At 36.1% G+C, this 21786-nt stretch overlaps 1 protein-coding gene across 1 annotated transcript in view; it reads right to left on the bottom strand.

Moving 5' to 3' along the window:
• Positions 1-807: 807 nt before the first annotated feature.
• The window catches only part of ADGRA3 (adhesion G protein-coupled receptor A3), a 53335-nt gene continuing 32356 nt past the window's right edge, over positions 808-21786 (bottom strand). The window contains exons 9-19 of the mRNA XM_057365071.1: positions 19575-19776; positions 16329-16478; positions 13747-13908; positions 13272-13475; positions 12001-12214; positions 11648-11856; positions 6832-6956; positions 6148-6271; positions 4780-4925; positions 2579-2674; positions 808-2388 (exon numbers count right to left, since the gene is read on the bottom strand). Of these exons, the coding sequence (XP_057221054.1) occupies positions 1146-2388; positions 2579-2674; positions 4780-4925; positions 6148-6271; positions 6832-6956; positions 11648-11856; positions 12001-12214; positions 13272-13475; positions 13747-13908; positions 16329-16478; positions 19575-19776 (2875 nt within the window). The 3' untranslated portion in view covers positions 808-1145. The remainder of the gene's footprint in view (positions 2389-2578; positions 2675-4779; positions 4926-6147; positions 6272-6831; positions 6957-11647; positions 11857-12000; positions 12215-13271; positions 13476-13746; positions 13909-16328; positions 16479-19574; positions 19777-21786) is intronic.

Genomic DNA, 21786 nt, shown 5'->3' with positions numbered 1-21786 from the left:
AATTCTTTTCTTTACTAATATCCATAAGCTCCTTTTTTGAGTGTCWATCCTCATGGTAGCTTTAGTTTGTAGGATACAAACTAAAAGCTACCTCTCTTGAAACCAGGAAAATAGAATAGCAATCAAAACTGAGTCATACACTTGTCAAAATGTTCCTGAAAGAATTCTTAAATGGTAACTACCCACAAGAAGTAAAAATAGATCCCAAATTCTAACACCACTGTCCTACTGCAGAGGTTTGTATACGTCATCCAAGATTAGTTCAGACTATCAAAAAGACTACTAGAGGCTGCAGTAAATCTAGCAAGCAGTAATTAAACATATCTGAACGAGTCCTTACATTATAAATTATTTAACACAACATTTGAGTATGGACAATGTCAGATCTSTATTGTAACCCAGGTACACTTAACTAAAATCCCCCAAAAGTGACAAGTGTGAATTGGGTAACCAACTAGCCAAGTGTGTACAATCCARTTCCATCTGTTGCTTAAACCTTCAGCTGTGGCATCAGTACTAGATTATACAGAAGCATTTTCTGCTATTTAGTACCATAGCTTTAGTGAAACAGGCACAGTCCTCAAGCACCACTCTGCAACTATAACTTAAATAAGTCACAACAGCAGGATAACACAGAATATGATCTTGTTTACACTGTGGGGTCAACAATTTAAGTGAAGAAAACTGAAACTTCATTATTTTTTAATAGTGGAAGCTCATAAGTTTCAGATAATGAAACAGTAAAATCAATATGACATTCAGTGCAATAATATTTTARGAACTCATTAAAGAAATGCAACTCTGGGCTGCTGAGGAAAAATACTATTTATTATACATTTAAATACAAATTTGAAATGTGTTGTGGACACATCTGCAGGGCTACAGGTAAAAACAATATACAAAGTTGTGTTCTGCATCTCTGCAGACTGACACTTCAAAAAAAATTCACAAAATACCAAGCAAGAGTTCATCTTTGTGAGAACAGCAAAAGGTAATAACGCATAAAATTTTTTGCTTGGCAGRTTCTTTGTTCCCTCCCTGCATAAAGTACCTACAGTTTGTAAACAGTTTTTAAAAGTGTTAATAGCTTTAAGGAATGTGTAATCACAGTTTAAATGGATTCATCCCASAAAAGAATTATAATGCTACACAGTAGTTTCATGTTTCCATAACCCAGTTCTAATATTACCAGTACTGTCTGCAGTGAGCAAAGGTCCATCCTGTCCACTGCTTTTCAGTGGTCCATTCTGGATGGCTAAATTTAAGCCGTAAGATTTTTGTTGATTTTCAAGTTCAGTCGCTATTGGTTTCCTTAGAATATCTTTTTTGTTGTTGGTAGCTACTGTTTTCTCAGTATTTCTGCTACTTTTTGGCAGTGTACTGCAAGCATCGCTGCTGTCTTGTTGGGACTGGTTGTGCTGACGTTCTCTGTATGCCAAATAGGCYCTTCGGCTCCTCGAGTGTCCTTCGCTGTTGCTCTGGCGGGTTTTGGGTAAGCCATTTTGCACACTTCCTTCCACACTCGTGGGAACATCATAGGCATATTCCCTCAGCACCGCCAGCCTGCTGGCACGGTGTCCTTTGCTCCTGTTCTTATGRTGCCGACTCGGGTGTCCGTTTGTCCGGAACTGTACCTCTACTGGAGCTACGTGCATTTTGATATCATTATCTACTGAATGTTCAGTGAGACTGTTATCAAGTTGAGGACCTGTGTTCAGTGGTAGAGAAGTAGGGTGGCACTGAGCTGCTGCAGCTTGTAAGTTAGTTAGTTTACAACCTTGAGACGAATTTTTTAGGCTYGAGGCACTTTTATTTGTGCATGAGGATTCTGCACTACTGTTGGTGCATTTTGGAGCCTCTCCATTGGTTCCACTGGAACTGGAGGGTGGCACATTGACTTGCACTGAATATGTACTCCTTCCTGGGCAGCAAGTTGTTATCCAAGCATGCCTGACATCTTCCCTGTTGATGCAATGGTGCACCATAAGAAAGGCACTGAGGCTTAAACATGTTGCCCCAAAAAAACAGCTGAAGATCAGGTCCAAAGGATAATACAGGGAGACGGACAGGGCTCCAAAAATCCACAGTGTAACATACAAAACTAAAGTAAGGCCCACTCCCAGAAGCTGTGCTTGAAAACTGTGCTCATTCTCCAAAGCAGATGTGGACACCAGTGACACTGACARTGAATCCTGATGAGCCAGTTCCCCGTGTTCATTGGTAGCCAGACGCTGCTGTTCCTCAATGGGCTCCTTCAGCTCATATTTGCGTTCAGGATGACGCTTTAGTTGTATGAAAATGCTGAGAAAATACATACAGTTTATGAAAATTATAAAACAAGCAGGTCCATAAAATGCTCCTAAGCTGGGTTCCCAAGCCATCCAGCAACTGCAAAAGAAACAAACCAAAGAATTAAAATCAAAATTTTCGCACAAGTCACTTATACTTTTYCAATTCATTCAAATGATCTTGCATGTGCTACGTTTTCTGGAAGGATCAGCATTAATTACAACAAATATTCAGAGAAAAGCAAGCCTATTAAATCTTATGACAGAGCTCTCAGTTAGAGGGTACTTACTAAGGCGCATTAGGTCTGCTGCCATAATTTCGGATGTTTGCTGCAGCTGTTATTCCACAAACTATGATAGGGATCCCTCCACCAATAAGGTAGAACCTAAAAAAAAAAAAAATAAAAATCTCAGTTTATCAGTAGTTGCTTAAATACAATGGATTTGATTCCGTCACCATGATGGAAATGAGAGCTTTCCAGGATTTGGGAAGCACACAAGTTCTTTATGAAAATAAATAAGGTGAATCAGATTTGGGTTTTGGCAGTACCAATTGTTTTCCTAAGTCTTCCTCACCACAGTTTTTCTCCTCCTGCTGTAAGCTGCCTCATTATCACCGCTGCTCACTTTCACCTCCCACCTGCAGGCACCGAACAAAAGTTTTCAGTGTTGGMAGGAAGAAGCAAAAGCTGTCAGTCAGAAGTTGTAAACTGCTGTAAAAGAATAAGGAAACTTAGAAAGAAAATACTAAGTAGTATGTCCTGTGTCCAAAGCTGAACTTGCCTAGTACTATATACACTGTCACTTGAAATTTTTTGGGGAGGGAGAGTTTGGCAGATGGCAGGCAGATTTTATTTTTAATGGACTCTGTAATTTCATAGTATATACTTCCTGCTTCCCTGTGGTGGTACTAATGAAAAGTGRTATTTTCAAGAAAAAGGGCATATGTTGTTGGAGTATCTTACTTTTCATTCCGATTTCTATGGATTTGCATCTRATTCATTAGTGGCATATCAATAATTACTGGCAATCATTCCAATTAATGGCASTCTGTCCTGCAGCTTATACTAATCCAGTCCAAATTCAGATCAGAACACACATGTGAAAACTACTGTGGTGTGTGGATGATCATTTGTTTTYTATCAACAGGAGACACCTATTATGGTGACCCTGACTTTTCCACTGCATTTCTGACAATTCACCAGAAATTACTCATCTCACTTGAAACACAAAACAACAGTCTAAAACAAATTATGACTTTCTTGGACAACAAGATGTATTGAGTTTATTATTTAGCTGCTGAATCCTACAAAGATCAAGTTCTCACATTGGTTTATTCTGTATCTTGATGCAGCAATCAGGAGCTGGACAGATAAAATAAATCTTTGTACATGTACTACATTATGGAGAGTTTTATTTTGAAGTGAAGTCTAAAAGACAACTGAAAAAAAATGCTTCTGTGGCCCTTTCATGCAAAAGCCCCAACTGAGGAAATTCCTGATCTGCAAGRAGTTGGATACTGAGAAAGTCTGAAAAATATAAAGCATGTTTGCTCAGTTCTTGTCTTGGATACTTGTCTCCAGAGCTACTGCCAGTGTCAGGGATGAGATGCTGAGACCTGAAATGGCATGTTCATGTGTATCTGTCAAGAGCTGGTAATTTTACTGCCATCTTTTCCAAAGCAGAAACTTCATAACAAATAATAAGACATGAAAAATGCTTCGATGTAATAGTGAAAATGTTACTTGAAGATAATCAGAAAAGCAYTTCTGTTTTTCTGCAACTTCAGTACTTTAAAAATCAAGCTCTTTAARTATTTGCCTGTAACTAATCAAAGTTAATCAACTTCTGCCACCTTGTGGAGAATTTCAGTGTAGCAGTTTTTAATTAATAGCCAGTGCTCAGGAGGAGGCATGAATGAGGTATGTCAGTATTTCCTAGTAAGAACATTTCATATATGTGAATTTCACAGATAATTAGTTTGTCTTATTTCTGGCATTTCAGAAATGAAAATTCAAGGAATGGTTCACAACAACAGTATTTTTATTTTGATAATGAGTGACTACCCTATTTTTCAAATATTTGTAAACCATCTTTGGAAAACATGTTAAACTTTATTTACTTAAATTGCAGTGTTTGCTAATTATGTTAACAGTTCTCCACATTCTTTCTTCTGACAATTTAATGGGCTGTGTTGCTATCTGAGGTCCTAATCAAACCTTCAGTGGTGATGCTGAAATGTTACCCATTTTTTAATTTACAAATCAGCATTGCAGTATTACAGTATTACACAGCATTGCAACTGTAATACGCTAAAACCAATAGTCTTTCAGCTCATCCTCCTTAACACTGAGGAACAGAAGAGSAACACAAAATTCTGAAAAGAACTTTACAAACCTTGAAAGAACAGAAGAATAGTGACTTGTTAATTTTTCTGGTCAGAATATAAATGTAGCAACCTGAGAAATAAGGAGCCACAGAAACAACTTACCTCAGCATTGGCCTTGGTGGAGGAGGTGGTTCATCAGGATCTTGACACCTTTTTGCTTTTTTGGTTACCTGCTTGTAAATATTACGAGATGTCACTCCCAGCCACAGTACTGTTGCAAGAGTGGAATAATGGAGAATTATCCCAACCTTAAAACAAAAACAAACAACAAGAAAATAATTAACCCCCAAATATTTCCTAAGTTAGTACAGTAATCATTAAACTCACACCTCACCAGGAAGCTGAAATTTTCAAAAGTTCAAGAGAAAAAAAAAAACCCTCTTATTTTATATGACTGTTTTAAGTGTCAAGTCATTGCAGTTTTCTAAAAAAATAAAATACATAATGCAAACCCATGCATGGAAGACTTAATAATGGGGGAAGAACATTTTTAGRTTACATACCAATCATACAATATAGGCAAGGGTACTTTATCAACAACTTAACTTTTAATAATACCTGTTATACAGGAGATTTTAAACTGAAACAAGCAAGGGAACAGCAAACTCATGATATTGTGACAAGTATGCAGCAGATGGCAAAACACAGATAGTCAAAATTCATCTGCRATTTTAACACAAAGCAAAGATAGTGTATTAGATATTTAACCAGCTCAAACATTAAGGCAAAGTCTGCTTCACAGTGAAATCTCACAGTCCTGTACTGCCATGATAGCMCAGGCACATAGAAAGGATGACAGTTTAGCTCCTATTATGTTGACTGCTAGTGGGTTTTTTGCAAGTTTCAATCATCAACAAAAGCACACCTATCAAACAGTCCATCTGTACCACAAGGTTTCTTCTAGGGAATTACTTTCTCAAGGAAGGTAATWAAAAAGGAGTGTATGTGTGCCCATATACAGGCCTATAAAATAATTTCATAGAAAATAAGTCTCAAAAACAAAAGTAACCAATAAAATTAAGTTTTCATGGTAGCATGTTGGGAAAACAAAACACCTGTTGCATATTTTACAATGGCATGCAGTGATAGGAATGACTTTGAAGTGAAASACAGTTAATTTACATTCGATGTGAGAAAGTTTTTTTACAGTGAGGGTGTCGAAACACAGGCACAGGTTGCCCAGAGAGGTGGTAGATGCCCCATCTCTGGAAATATTGCAGRTCAAGTTGGATGGGGCTCTGAGCAATCTGATCAAGTTGAAGATGTCCCACTTTATTGCAGGGATGTTGGACTAGATGACCTTTAAGGTCCCTTCCAATCCAAACCATTCTACGATTCTAAAAGCAAACATTAAATTTTTGTCAAAATTTTATGTTTTGATGAATGCCTAACAGCATTTCAGTTCTGTAGGAGGCAAGAGGGGCATATTTGTATAYAGAAGTTCAAAATCAGTAACTAATTTTTACTTACTGCTTGGCAAATGCTGGCATTCCTGGTCTGTGTTATGCCTCCAATAAACACCACACATGTCAGGAAAATATGAAAGCTCAAGTTAACTAACATATGCCAGCTTTTTACACTGATCCTGATCACACTGTTAAAAGAAAGAAATTAGACAAAACACAGCTGCATTACTGATTTCAGAAACTAGCAAGATATTCTTGTGATAAACAACATGTAATTCCTGTTAATGATTGCTTGACTACCACATACTTTGTAATCAAATAGAATATCTGGACTTTATCACAACAAATTAAAACACCCTCCTATTACCAGCTTTATACATCTATTTGGAGATTGATTTARAAATTTTAGGCTTCAAGCTTTCACATCAACAGAAATGAAAAAGTTTAACAGTTTGTTAAATTCTACCATTATTCTTGAATGGCCTAGTCTTTCACCATGAASCAAAAGTGAAGGAGAGACATGGTTATGAGAACTAAATTATCATACTCAAAAAAGATGAAATAGCTACTTGCATAACTATTAGTTTGCATCAACAGATTTTATAGGGAAAAAGCATATTACTAGCATATATGACTAAAAGCATATATGACTAAAAGCATATTACTAGATCATGCTCCAATCAAAATAGAAAAGATAGTCATAAGAATGATGAAATTCATTTTTTAGTCTGGTAATTTTGATACCTACCTGTGATGGTATATGTAACTGACCATGATCATCAACAGGCACATCAGCAAAACCATGGCAGTGGCATAAATTACTGGATGCAAAAGATCAGCTGGCTGTGTATAAAATTCAGCTCCAGTCAAGTCCTGCCAACAAAAACAAAAATAACATTAGTCTACTGTACCTCTCTATTTTCTGAGGGTGGGGCAATTACAATGAGAACAAAAAAAAGTAACAGAAACCTTCTAGATGAAATGTCTTCATTCCCTTCCCACCCCTCCCAAAACAACTCTCCAATTATTTATATGTTATTTCTGGGTTTCTTCTGCAATTTCTGCTCTTCTGGCTGATCTTTATAAATGCAGTCACAATTCTTATAGAACAATTGAACTTTATGTATTTTTGAAGATATAGAGAGGTCAGCAGCTTATAGAAAAGTACTATTTTTCTTCGCCTTAAAATACGTACACATGTGGAATAACTGTGTGTTTCAGTTATGATTATCTTCCTCAACAACCCAAAGAACATTACAGAAAATGCCCTTAGCAAGTCTGTAGATGATGTTAGGGGACTGATCAACAGACTGGAGGATAATCATAAAGATGTTGGTGAGACAGAGAAATGGACTGATGAAACATCATGATATTTAGTAAAGGAAAACATTAAAAAATCTSCATCAAGGATGGAATAACCCCATGCACATAAAAATAGAGGCTGGGCATTGGGCTGATTAGAAAACAACCAAAGAACCACTTGAGTTAATGGTAGACAAAAGCTGAGCTCAAGTCAGCAGTGTCACCTGCAGCCCAAGGCCATGTTTTGCTGTGTGAGAACTGATGCAGCAAGTGCATKAGCTGATCCTTCCCTTCTGCTGAGCACTGAGAGATCACCTTGCAGAACTCTCAGTTTGAGGCTCCCCAGCCCAAGAAAGACACTGACAGACTGGATGGAGCAAGTCTAACAGAAACAGATCTCCAGGGTGATTAGCAGGCTGGTGCATCCAATGTCTGAGGCTGAAGATGTGTTTCATCTTTAAGAAAGGAAGAAGAAATCTTATTATGATATTGGACTACCTACTGGGATGGTATAAAAAAGACCAATTCAAACTGTTTTTGGAGCTGAACCACCCACTGATGAAAGGAAACTGACAATATTAGCAACAAGGAAAATTCTGATTAGATACAAGAAAAAARTTCTGAAGGGGTCACATACTTCCCAGAGACTGTGTCCATGGAGGCACTCAAAGCTTGAGTGCATATGACCTGGAACAGTAAGATTTGACTTTGAAGGCAATCAAACTCTGAGCAGGTTAACTGGACCAAATGGCACCAAATGTTCCCACCAGACTCTATGACCACTGAGSCTGACATGAATAGATAGTTGGTAACTCTAAGAGAATTCAACAGCCCTACAGCATCAATTAAATTTTCTGAATCCACCCCAGAATGACATTTTCATTTACTCAAAAGAAGAAATAATTCTGTTTGGATGCAGTTACAATTTACTAGAGTTTCAGGACTGGGAAGGAGACGCACACAGATACAACATGACACAGATATAACATGACAACTCAAAAGAAACTTTAGTTCCTTCCAGCACAATGTATTTAACTATGATTATTGAAAAAAAATCTATTAAAGATTTTTTTTTTGTAATCAACAGGATACAGAAAATCCCCTGAGTGAGTAACTCTTAAACCTCTAGAACTAGCTAAGTCCAAAAGGGTGCTGGGGGAAGGAGAAATTYAGAAAGCATTCAGAAAGAGCAGTAAAAGATTAGGAGGAAGTTTTGGTCTGTTTTGAGAAAAATCAGTGACATTTTTAAGCAAAAGATAGGTAATCTAATTTCATGGACAGGAAAAGAGTTTTTGAATTGAGGCTTACAATTAAATTAGTCAACAGTCTCTTCACCATACCTTCAATTGTTCTTTCATCAGAATATAAATTCGTTATTCCTAACTAACTCAACAACCTCATTTTAAACTAATTTAATCAGGTTGTCAGTTTGATTCTTATCTATTTGGTTTTCTTTGGCACCTGGAACAGGATCATAGGCCATTATGCCTCAGGCAGCTAGTGTCATCTGATTTCAACACTACCCAAGGCCTGGTTGTTATGAGCTTGGGATCCCTGAGAACTCACTGCTGCTACAAGCACGAGCAAGTATTTTCTTACACCTGGTCCATAAGTACCAGGAAACAGAATCTGTACAACAGTTCAGGTTGCTGCTYCCAGAATGGTGTCAGGTAACAAGATGTCATGCATATATTAGTGTGAATTTCAAGAACAAGAGCTACAAAATCACAAGATTCACAACAATCTTCTAAAACATCTGAGAAAACTCAATATGCTTCAGCTCTCTTGAGCCAATAACCATTAATTCAATGGAATTTTTATCCACTGCACTGGCATTTTTCATCAGACAGACCTAGTGGAAGAAGTGACAGGAGCTAACACTTTTATTTCTAAGCTAAACTGATCCTAAATAATTATTATGTAAAAAAGAATGACAGTAAAGTAACAGTAGAGATGGCATTAAGAATACTGGGGGGTTTATAGTCAATTAGCACAACTCTTGTTTCTTTTCATTATTGCTGGCTTTTTTCCTCTGTTCAGCCTGTAATAATGAGTTTTCAGCTAAGCCTGCTGCTTATCTCTTCTATTATTAAACAGTAGTAAAGATAATTTCCAAATGAAGATGAAGCTTTACAACTGCATCTGCCTAAATCACTGGATCAGAAAACCAGGCACTCAGTGATCTGTTTCCTTATCAGGGGACCTTACATTATGTTCTGAAATGTATGAAGATGGGTCACTACACTACAAAGTACTTTCTTCTACACACACACACACACACACACACACATATTAAAGTAGATTAAAATAGAGTGAAAAAGCTCTGGTTAAGTCATCCACCATCCAGCCAGGATGATGGACCACCATGCTCAGATCCCTCCTGCCAGGGCTGTTCACTTATTTAGTGCCAATGACAACTTCTGGATTAAAAAAGCTCTAAAACTGAATCCAAAAGAACTTCCTCTGAGCCCGAGATGAGACCCAGACTTTCATAAYGTAATGGAAGTCTACAAGTGAAATAGACTACTATGGCTTTTTTTTGAGAATATATGGACAGGCATTATAAAAAACCTTTTTCAGCAGACATTTAGACATTTAGAGTTTCTGCAGCGTATGTGTGCAAAAAACATCTGTCAGATGAGTGCTAGTCTGAACCCCACCACCTACCATCTCCTCTCCAGTCTCTACAGCATGACATTTTGGAAAGAAGCTAAATATTTATGTTTTGAGCAAGTATACAACAAGAAAAGGAAAAAAATTGTCCCTTTCTTTAACCTCCTTGAGTCCTGATTGTCAACAGTTCCCTCTATAAATCACAAGAAGATATTAATGTAATCTTATCATGCATAATTCAGAAATAGTCATTATAGAAGCAGATGGAACATGTTTTTCATTTTTCTTCCTCCAGGTGACAGAAATGTGACCAATTTAAAGCATAATCTCTCTTTGCATGMATATTACACATACGAATGAAGTTTAATTCTATTTTAAAGAATGCTGTTACATTTTAGGAAAGGATTATATATTTTGAAAGCATCAAAGAAAGGAACTATATGATTGTAAAAGTTTAAAGTAATTTAAAACAGTACCCTCAAAGGTAAAGTGAAAAGTTGCTCTCTTTGCAGTCTTTTAAAAAGCTTGGCATGTAAATCAATTCTATTAACATTTAATAATTACCATTTAATTCTCTTTAGAGGGAGATTTTTGAAAACCTGAGTTGCTAAAGAAAGATATCAACTTCTAATCCACTGATTATGATAAATGAACTCCTCTTTCTTCCACATATGATTACATAAACATGTGTTCTGTGTAGAATTAAATACATATTAACTATCACAAAACCCATACCAAATTTACATTTAACAATATTTCCTAAACCTCAAAATATTTTGCTCAGCTTCCTACCAGCCCACCCTATTTATGTCTCACATTTGATCATTTAGCATCGGTGGTGATTACTGACAAACAGGGTAGCAGTTACCACTTACAAAAATGGAAGTTTCCCAGGCCAAATTCTGAAATTAAGAGTTCTGAGAACAGATGAAGAAGAAATTCAGCTTCTCAGCTGAGGAGCATTAAAAAAGTATATTCTATCGCAATATTTCAGAACTGATTAACCATTTTATTGATACCATTATGTTTTTCAGCAGTATTTAAAAAATATTTTTCATAGTTACTAAGTGTTTTGATTTTTTTTCCCATTTCCACTAATGTCTTCTGGTAACAGATCCACGTACTAGCAAATGAAGAGTTAATTTGGAATGAAAGAGCTGTCTTTGGTTGTGGATCACAGAAAAAAATACCTGGGAAAACACTGCTGGTCAACTGACAAAGTCAACAAATCTAACCTAGCACACAGAAGACAGTTTAAAACAGAGTGGTAAGAGTTGAAGAAAACCTGTCATTGTTAGACTAAAGTTCACAAAAGCAACTATGATTAAGTAACTCATTAAAATGTCTTCCTATAACATAGTACTTTGCAAATGAAAATTCTTTTGTTTCTAGTACATTCAGTTAATTATTATTATTATTATTTATTATCCAATTAATTACACTTTGATAGATTTCCATTTAAACCTCATCTTACCTCGATATTTACATCAACAAAAGCAAAAACTAAGTATGTATTTATTATGTCTAGTTTCATGTGAAATGGAGTGTGGGAAAGCTTGTTTTCCTTAACACAACCAAAACCCAAATAGAGTTGTATCTAGAAACGTTTGTAAGTTCTAGAAAGGAAGTTAATCCTTTAAGTGTCATACCATTAAAACAGCRTAGTTGCTGAGGGAGTAGCACTGAATGGTTGTAATATTTTCATCAGACAGAAGGATGCGACAACCATCAGATTTCCATCCCCCTTGTCCGTTCAGGAGATCGAAGTCCCACTGAGCTGCAACAGCATCTGCCCCATGTGCAATTCGCCGCAGTGTCACGTTTATAGGAACGTGGTGACTGGCTACGTTTAAACCATCTGTTACAAAGGAAATGGATTTGAACATTAATTTCTCATCACGTAACATATTAGATGCTAAAGCCTTCTATTAGACACTAATCAAAACAAGTGGGTCAAAAATGTTTACTAAAGGTCATAAAAAAAGTAATAATAAAAACAAACCTATCTTGGTAAGAATAACTGGGGTTACTACTGTGCGACGTTTCCCATCATCAGCCAGATTTGTTGAATTTCCTGTTRCTGGGAAAAGCTTTCCATTGCGAAATGCAATTAGCTGAAGCTTGTAGACAGATTCATCTGCTGGTCTGATTTCTCTTTTTTGTTTTTGGGTGAAAAGGGAAGCCGGCAACTGGATAGAAGCCTCTATAATTGTGTTCTAGAAACAAACAGATTTTTACAGTTCTAAAGAGAAAATGATATTCTTTACAGAGATTAGCAGACTAATCTGAAATTATATTCTTTACAGAATTAGCAACTCCTCTATGTGTACAGTGTCAGAGATGAACACATTTAGCAGACTATGTCTCATGACCAACCTATTTGACAGTGCCTCCAAGTAATCCAGATTAAATAGCTTAAACAGGTTAAAAAAGCCCTAAAACTTCTTTTAAAAGAAAAAAAAAGATTCTGCAGTTACCTTACTTGTTACAGAGAATAAAGGTAAAGTTGGTATCAGCAAAGTATAACAAGAGTTTTTCCAGATTAGACTATTAGCAACTAGAACAGCAACCAACAGAAGCAGACACAGAGAAATGATACAATTGTGCACTAGTACCATTCAAAACAAAATGCTGTGTACAAACAGGGTGATTKAACTTGTATATGAATAATACTTGAGTAGAAAAGCATGCATATAATTTCACAGAATTACATATGTATAAATTTTATTACAAATCCTGCAATGACATTCAAGCAAATTAACTGATAAACTGGTAAGTTTGGGGAATATAACTGAAAAATAGTTTTATGGAACACAAGGAAGTGTAGATGTAATATATATGTGTGTGTGCATGTGTGTGTATGCATATGCACACACACACACACAAAAAAAAACCCTCAGGTCCATTTTCTATTTCATGCTTAATTACACTCTGAGCAGAATATTAGCAGTCTTCTTAAAAATCTGTAATGTCTGATTTAATACATAATGCAGGTGAAAATGCAGAAACAAAAAGATGTATATTTATGAACTGAGAAGCATCTCAATTTCAATACTTATGAAAAGATCTGAAAGGATYTTTCAACTTAAGAAGTTACAATAAAGAAAACCACACCTACTTATTAAAAGTCATATCCATTAGAAAACTATTTTATAATTAAGCTTTATTATCCTTTAGCCCAGTAATTCTTCTCAAGTAATAACAGTAAACTTGCTTTCCAAATTATTCATATATATTACTACAAAGTTAATAGGGAAACAAAGAGCATMCCACCTTTAAAGCCAGACTTGACAGTGTATTTGAAACATTGCACTTAAAGCTTAACTGTTTATCCAGATTTCCATCTGGATCTCTTCTCCCATAATCACTGAGTCCTGTGCGGTCTGATGTAGCCACTTTCTGAAATACGGTGCAAGTCATCCCAGTGAAACCAGCAGCCTTTATCACATAGGCYTCAAGAGCAATATTTGGAGAATACTGTAACAACAAAAATCAAACATGAAATTATTTGACACACCACAGACAGGCTCATAAATAGTCTTAAAAGGATTCTCTGTCTTCACAGAAAAACATATCCAGAAAACCGTTTCGGTTTATCTGGCAGGTATAAATCTTCTCAGAGTATTGCTCTTCTCCCTACAGAAATAGTAGACATTTCAATAATGCCAGCATCTATTAAGAAAAACAAAAAGCTATTAAAACTCAAGATCAAGCAAAGCCTCTTCTAAATAAACAAATTCACACTTACTGTAGAATAAACTTGAGCTCCATTTGCAAGCCGATACATTGCAATTTTCTGTAGACATTGTACAATTCTGGTGCAAGCCTTGGCTTCTCTTTGTGCCATCCACAGAACACGTTCATCAGCCAACATAATATTACTTGCTATGTCCACCATGACGTCACCAAGCTAACATGGAAGAGGTAAGACTCTTTTATAGCTATGAAAGTGTTCAGCAGGTAGGATCATTATCAGAAAACACAAAATGACTTGGCAGCACAAAAAGCACAAGGAAATCAATTGCTCCGACTTCAACCACCTCATCACATTCAGATACTGAAATGCTTTGATKCACATATTTACCCCCATTCAAGAAAAATGTTATGCCAATATAATGCATCTGTTTACACTGTACGTARGAAAGGGTGCAATACTCCACTTTCTACTGTACTGTTCAAAAGGACTATTCACAATCAACTTGAAAACTAGAACTATAATTCAACAATAATACAAGTTTGCATGTCTGATAGTAGGTAAGAGTAATACAGGCAAAAAATTAGCATACAACCCTTCTGATTTGCTTCCTTTTAGCAAGTCAAACTTGCTTGCTAAAAGTAAACTTGCCTTCTAATTTGCAGGACCTGTCTTAGGGCACAGGTATATATGAGAGAGACAGCAAATTCCCATAAGTAACAGTGCTGCTTTCAAACCATCAATTACACTGTTTTAAGTTCATAGTCCTCCCCCTGCCTTCTGTATGAAAAACAAATACCAACTGCAAAAGGAACTTATTTATTTAGGCCACTCTACCAAAATTAATGAGCACCTATATTAACACTACTGACCTGCATTAGATTTTCACAACATTTAAGGATCAGTGACAAATACTGGACCAAAAGCAAAGGTGAGTATAATTTTTAGCTGAATTGACTGAAATACAATTCACAGTGCCTAAACTTAGGAACTGGAATTTTCTGCTTGAAAAGAGACAGGGTAGGGTGAGGAAGMTACCTCCTTTGCCACACAGGCTTCCCAATTCTTTTTCAGAACACTACCAATAAGAAGAGAACATAATAATTTGTTGTTCTCTTTTTTAAGTTTTGAAGGCAAGAACTGGAATATAAAAATAWTTTACCCTTTTCAGAACTGGCTCTCTTAAAAACAGAAGTTACAATCAGTAAAAACTCTTAACAAGTAACACAGAGCCTTAAGTAGCATTTGCAGACTGTAGTCCTTTCACTATATCCTCAACAAAGTTAAATTCACTGAAAGTACTTATCATACCAATACTACTTGAAAAATGGTAACAAGTTTGCACATCAACAAATGGTGATTTCAGAATAAACCAGCAGTGTTACTACCCTCAAATAAAAGAATTCAAGTGGTTTCATACTTGTAAAATGTATTACACAGTATTCTTTCTCATGCTTATCAGGGAATGAACAAGTTTTTCCACGTGTATTCTAACTTAAGACAACCTGCWAAGAACTTTCTGAACATTTGAGTTCTTTGTTTCTTCTTCTATGAAAGAACTATTAAATGAACCTGTTCATTATTTATTGTACTAATCTTTCACAATAGCCACTTTAGCACAAACTAAGGAACAAATTAGAAAATGGTGTAAATAAATGAATATGAATAACAATGTCAAGAAAAAATTCTTAAAGTAATAACCTGATAAGAAATCAGCCTTTATTAATAGCTACTAAAATTTTGACATTAAATTTTACTCATGTTCCTTGTACATACCAGCAAATCATAGGCTGGCTTCAGATCCAATCCACTGAGAAAAAAACCCACATTGTCTATGACATTGAAAATTCTCCAAGGAACTCTGCAAAGGATGTAGAACCAGCATTTATGGTTTGCTGAGGGGTGGATGGGGAAAATTCGGCTTTTTTTTTTTTTTTTTTTTTTTTTTTTTTTTTTTTTTTTTTTTTTTGGCATGAACTTAAACTTGAGGCATTGTGGTCTCCAACTTCCCAACATGCACTGTACAGTGAGATCAATATAACCTCTGTTCAGCAGTGAAACAGAGAGTTCCTACCCACTGGTGGGACTACTCAACTACTTGCATTTTTCTCCCCAACAATGAGCGTTCTCTAAGATTTTGTTTTAATGTCTTATGTTATATCCTGCAAGACAGAGGAATATTGAAAAACTTAGAGATACAGCTCAATATTGAATAAAGACAGCCTATCGTGCTGGATGGGGAGAAGATAAGTCTCGTTTTATTCATTATTGAGAGGATCTCTGAGGCTTTCATTATTTGTGTTTTTAGATAAGAACATACCAATGAAAACCTGTGTGACCCACTCCATACTAAATAAAAACAGACTTACTGTACCTATCTCCCTGCTCCAGTGCTGACCAGAGGTGTTACTCACATTACAGGTCCAGTGAATGCTGGATCATCTCAGCCGAATGCAAAGTCTGTGACCATGGGTCAGCAACTTCAGGGACCTACTAAACAAACAAAAACATGGAATAGAATCTGACAATCCACTAACTCAGTGCCTGCATCTAATGTTGGGAACACTTCACTGCTCAGAATACTTAAGGACAAATATTTTGATTATCTTTAAAGTGATGGCAAATTATCCAGTTACCTCTTTGTATTTTTCAGCAAATCTTCCAAATTTCTCTATCATTTCAGCCACAAAAATAACATCCATTTTATCAGAAAAATTTGCTGCTTCAACAGTGTAAGCCAAGAGCTGTCTTGCTGTTGCCACTGCATTAGTAAGGTTGAGCGGCATCTACACAGAGAACAAACATGAGCATTTCAAAAAGGAARCACAAAACAGAGACAACACTTCATCAGTTAATAAATAAACATTCATCCAAAGAGGAGAGCAATTTCCACAGGGATCACAGTATTTTGAGTAGCTAAGGACCACCACCTTATCTGTAAGCAAAACCATTTCCTACAAACCAGACAATTACTGTTTGTACTGGCAGCCAGCAAGTGAGGTTTATGTTGTTGTCCTAGTAGGGACAGAGGTATTGCACCAAAAAAGGASAAAAAAACCCCAAAACAGAACTGTCAACAGCTTATTTTCATTTTCACCAAAGCCAAGGCATGACAACACAAAGCTCTTGAAATAAAGCATTTTATAGCAAGAGATGCCAAAACCAATTAAAATACACCACACTGCCACAGCATTCTATTCTGTAATTAAAGGATGCATTTGGAATGGAATACACACAAAAACCAAAGCAGATCTGTCCATGACAAAGGTCACAATTTCACTCCTGAAACAAACCCTATGCTGGAAAATTCTTCACTAAATAATACACAGCATCAACATGCCTGAATTAGCAGGCACTAAAAATAGGAAACTTTACATAGTAGAGTGGAAAGCTGTGCAAATGTTATCAGCTCATGTTCAGCTGTTTATCCGTGATAATCCAAACTAGAGAAGTTCTCTCTCTCTGGTTGTTGGTGTAGAGATACTCAGTCTGCCCTACTGAATTTGAAAAGTGCTATATATTTGTCCTTGCCAGTCTTAGCGCTTGTACATGAATTTCAGTGTGACCAATGGAAGATAATTTTTGTCAATATGCTAAAAGTCATGCATTTAAAGTGCAAATAGAGTTCAAAAGTCATAACCCCCACTGAACACAGCCAACTTTCAAATTCAGATAAYCTGTATAATTTCTTGGAACTTTTTCTTTAATCATGAATTTCTTTTCACCTAAAACTGTACCTGTTCAATACACAAAAAAAAAAGTGGAATATAAATGCTCTTGTGGAATGTTAAAAATGTTTCACTTCATTTTACTTGTGAACCTTTACTTGATTTAAAATGTTTGGCAAAGTTCTGATGTTCAAAACAGCTGAACTATCTGTTCAAAGGCTATAAACATGCTTGCAATATGATTACATTTAATATTAGTCTCAGAGACATGAAATTTCTGTTCAAAATACTACTAAAAATACCAGACTTACTACACATAAAAAGAAGGCAACTTCAGTAACTATAAACAACTCTAACACCCAAAGCATTCCACTTCTTCCTTTAAAAAAATAAATCTTTATTTCAGCATAGAATACCTGTGTACRTGTATTTTTAAGTCGATAATAGAAAGTTATTTACTTTACACATGAAAATTAGTCTTTTGCTTTTCTGAAGATACTAGTCTGATGCTTACATTATAAACTTCCTACCATAATGTTGGCAACATTTTTTCACAACCTGAAAACTGGTGACTAACCAAAAGCAGTTGTAACAAGCTTAAGTAATCCAGGCTCTTGAGCAGCTGGACTACATTGCATTGAGTTGTCACAGGTCTTGCAGAAAAATTTGATATCCCAGGTGAGAAAAAAAAGCAAACCAGCAACATCAAAGCTCTATTTAGGCCAATACTCAACATTTCCGTGTCCCACAAAAGGACAAAGTGATCCCCAGCACCATCTCTCAMGTGCTAACCAGTCTTTAAGAAAGAACACTCTTCATTTGAACCCTCAAATCTGTTTCATGTGACCAAGCCATGCACCTCTAGTACGAGGAATATAAAGAAGTAAAACAGAATAGTTATGTCAACCTCAAAGTTTATTTTGGGCCAGAACAAGCGTTCCCTTCCTTTCGTTCTCACACCTGCCATCTTCATTAGACCTGTGCTCATGGGTCCTCAGGGAACCAGAGCAGGAAAACAATAATCTATGTTGGCATTAGGAAGTACCTGAACACAGAGGGAACAAGTCAGCAACAACCCACCCACACAACAGGCAGTACAACTGTTTCATCTCAAAGTGGAGTTAGGACAAACAATTTGGACATCAACATTTCACCATGTGTATAAATCTAAGACAGCCCAAGGGGAAAACAMCAATTTAGATCTGATTGTCCCAGCTGGAGGCTGAGGTCTTTTAGATAGGTAGTTTGAAGCTTCCCCTAAAAGAACATGAGATGAAGTGAAACACTCCGAACCCACACAGTACGGAAAAATCCTGCCCTGGGCTCAGACAAGCACCACGGCCTCATGTTAAACATAAGTGGTGCTATCAACATCAACTCCAGTCACCAAGCATTATTACTAAAAAACRAAAAACCAACCACCAAGAAAACTTCAAAACACCACACCAAAAACAATCTCATATTTCTTTCCAAAGTTTCACCTTTTGCATCCGTGCTAGTGATCTGACTGCACAYGCTGGAAAACAAGCTTACACCAGAAGTTCAAAGCTTGATGGAGTAATTTACAACACAGCACCCATGCAGACAAGGTTGGGTACACCACTGCAGAACAGCGTTTGCTGAAGTGTGTATTAACTAGATAAACCTCAGAAGCAACTYAAGAGCTGAAAAATTTTGTTTCACAGCAACAATTTAAATTCTAGAATACTCCCTTGAATCCTGGTAAGTGGTACCAGATAAAGAATCCTAGTTAATACTCACTACTTTCACTAGTTAAATCTTATTAATCACACTAAATCTATCAAGGTTTTACAGCAACATAGGCAGAGCAAAGTTTGACTACTCTCTGTCATTATAATGAAAAGAGCTATTCTCCACGACACATTAAGCCCGGCCTTGTTTCTTTATAGCATGTGGGCAGGACAGGGTACCCAGTTGACAAAAATAATCATGACAAACATTTTCTCATGTTTTATATAAGTAAAAAGAATAAAATTTTCCTTGCACTTTCAATCTAGGGGCACTCAAAACAGRTATTAAACCAAGCGTTTAACCTAAACCTACAAATTCCAATGCTGTACTCAGAGGCATGCGTCCATCATAACCTGTCTAGACCATCAGTATTTCCAGCGTAAAAAAGAAGAAGGGTCTTTTAGTTTTTATTTACATTAATTAGATTTTCATAGTTTGATTTTATAGAAATGCACAAATTACCTGATTGAACATATAAAGAACTCGAGTCACATCATTTGCATACTGGCACCTGGAGTAGTCCTCATCTGCCCAGTACCCTCCCCTGTCGCATCTGCGCCAGGCTCTTCTCTCATCTTGTGAGTTGCCAGGATATATCCCACTGCCAGCAGAATAACGTGTACACAGCAGGTATGCTGTGATGCCTGCCAATGTTCTGGGCCACCTGGGGAGTCAAAAAAAAAAAAAATCTTCACATTTAGACAAATTTACATGACAAGTAAATAAAAGGATTAAGCACTACAACATGAAATAGAGAGGCACTCAAAACTAAGCATCTCTAAACTATTTAAAGGGCCACCTTGGCTCAYCTTCAGTATTTTCAAGCTGTTCATATTTGTGTCTATTAACGAAATGAGTACTAATGCTAGCATGCTTTTTTTGAATTCTTTCATGAGGTTTCAGGGGGAGAGAAGGTGCTTATAAAGTAACTAAAAATAGTTCACATTTTTTTTATAAAAAAACTTGCCTACTTCATGAAAAGTTCCCTGTTAACACTATAAAAACAAGTTCATATTAGCTTTCTACTTGTCCTTTAAACATGCATCAATGTAACTTTCAAACAATTGCATTCATATTAGTACCAAAATGCAGATATGAACGGAAGACTGCATCTGCAGTTTTCAAGAAACAGTAGCAGCAGTAGCCMCTCTGAGCAGTTTTGCAAACAAAATGCCAAATAGAAATTAATGGGAAAAAAAATTATTCATGATGTCATGAAAAAATAATTCCTTTCACTCAASGTATGTGAAACTCTGCCCTTCTTAAGAAAATTTGTAATGTTCTCTCCACTTTCTCTTCTAATTTTATTTCACATTTTATCCGTACAAACATAAACACAGATTTTAAAAAAATAGAGAACATTTAACTGCAATACAGTCTTTAATGCACTGATCATTCATTCGAGAAGAACTGATTCAAGGAAAAAATAAGAATAGAATGAAACCATGCCTGAATTAAGCTGCAATGCTAAGACAGAAGGCACAAGGACAAGGAGTGGCAGCCAGTCTACCTGCCCCTGCTTCTGGCTCTCTATGCTGTTATATGCATAAGCATTATTTTATCATTCAGAGCACAGATTCTTAAATTTTAAAAGTAAAAAGCATACCTAATACATATCTAAATTACAGAATGCTAAGCATCTCAAATTTAACAACCCAGGATATAAGGTTTAACTAAAATGGAGAGCAAGTGAGCTTCATTTGATCATCCCAGGCTTTCCGAATCATTAAATCAAGCTCCTTGAACAGCCTTAAAAGCTAACAAACATACTTTATTGAAATTTTAAAGCAGTTGTGTTCAAAAACTGGAACTGATCAAACAAAAAATTTTTGGTGATTACACAGTGATTTAAAGTTTGCTTTTATATCTGGACTGCATTTTAGTAAATGGCCATTTATTTGCTACTGTCATCTAAATTAACAAATGCTAAGAATATATCAATCTTTGAAAAAAAAATAATTCTGTGTTTGCAGGAGGATGAAGTAAACACCCTGAAGGATGTCGCATTTCCAGGAAATTAAAAATATAAGCAATATTGCCAACACAGAGAAATTGAAGAAGTCAGCACCATTTTCCCTCCTTATTCATCAGTTAAGTAACTCCTACTACTGAAGATGCTAGAATTTATCACAGTTCTTCCTAAGAGAAGACAATTAACTCCAGGGATGGACYGAGGCAAAAGGTTACGCTTCTCAATTATATTAAACGATAGAAAATATTCACCTTTAGGATATACTGGAAGTCTTCTCTATCTTAAACTCCCACTTATTCTTAATCAGTTCCAACAGAACAATTGTAACAAGTTCAGTAACGGAAGAAAGACACTTAGTTCAGGCCATTTTGACCATTACTTAAGTTTCAGYAAGCAACAAAGAGGTAGTTGCCGGTGGCATCCCTATTGCACAGGTCATTGCAAAATGCATAAAAGTTTTCTAAGTCAGTAAGAGAACTAATGGAAAAGACCAGATGATAAATACAATGCACTAAACTAGAAAATAAGGATTTAAATTTAACTACCTTTTATAACAGCTTTGGGATTAAAGATCAGYTCYCTATACTGTAGTGACATRATTTCATTAAGAAATGGAGACTTGTTATTATGACCATCACCAGAGTATTTGGATACCAGAAGAGACAGAAGATTATTTGGGTATCCAGCAGAGCTTCATCCAGC

Source organism: Malurus melanocephalus, unplaced genomic scaffold, assembly GCF_030028575.1.
Source record: "Malurus melanocephalus ecotype Western Australia unplaced genomic scaffold, MMel_1.1 scaffold_47, whole genome shotgun sequence".
Classification (NCBI taxonomy): domain Eukaryota; kingdom Metazoa; phylum Chordata; class Aves; order Passeriformes; family Maluridae; genus Malurus; species Malurus melanocephalus.
This window is presented reverse-complemented; position numbering and strand designations above follow the sequence as displayed.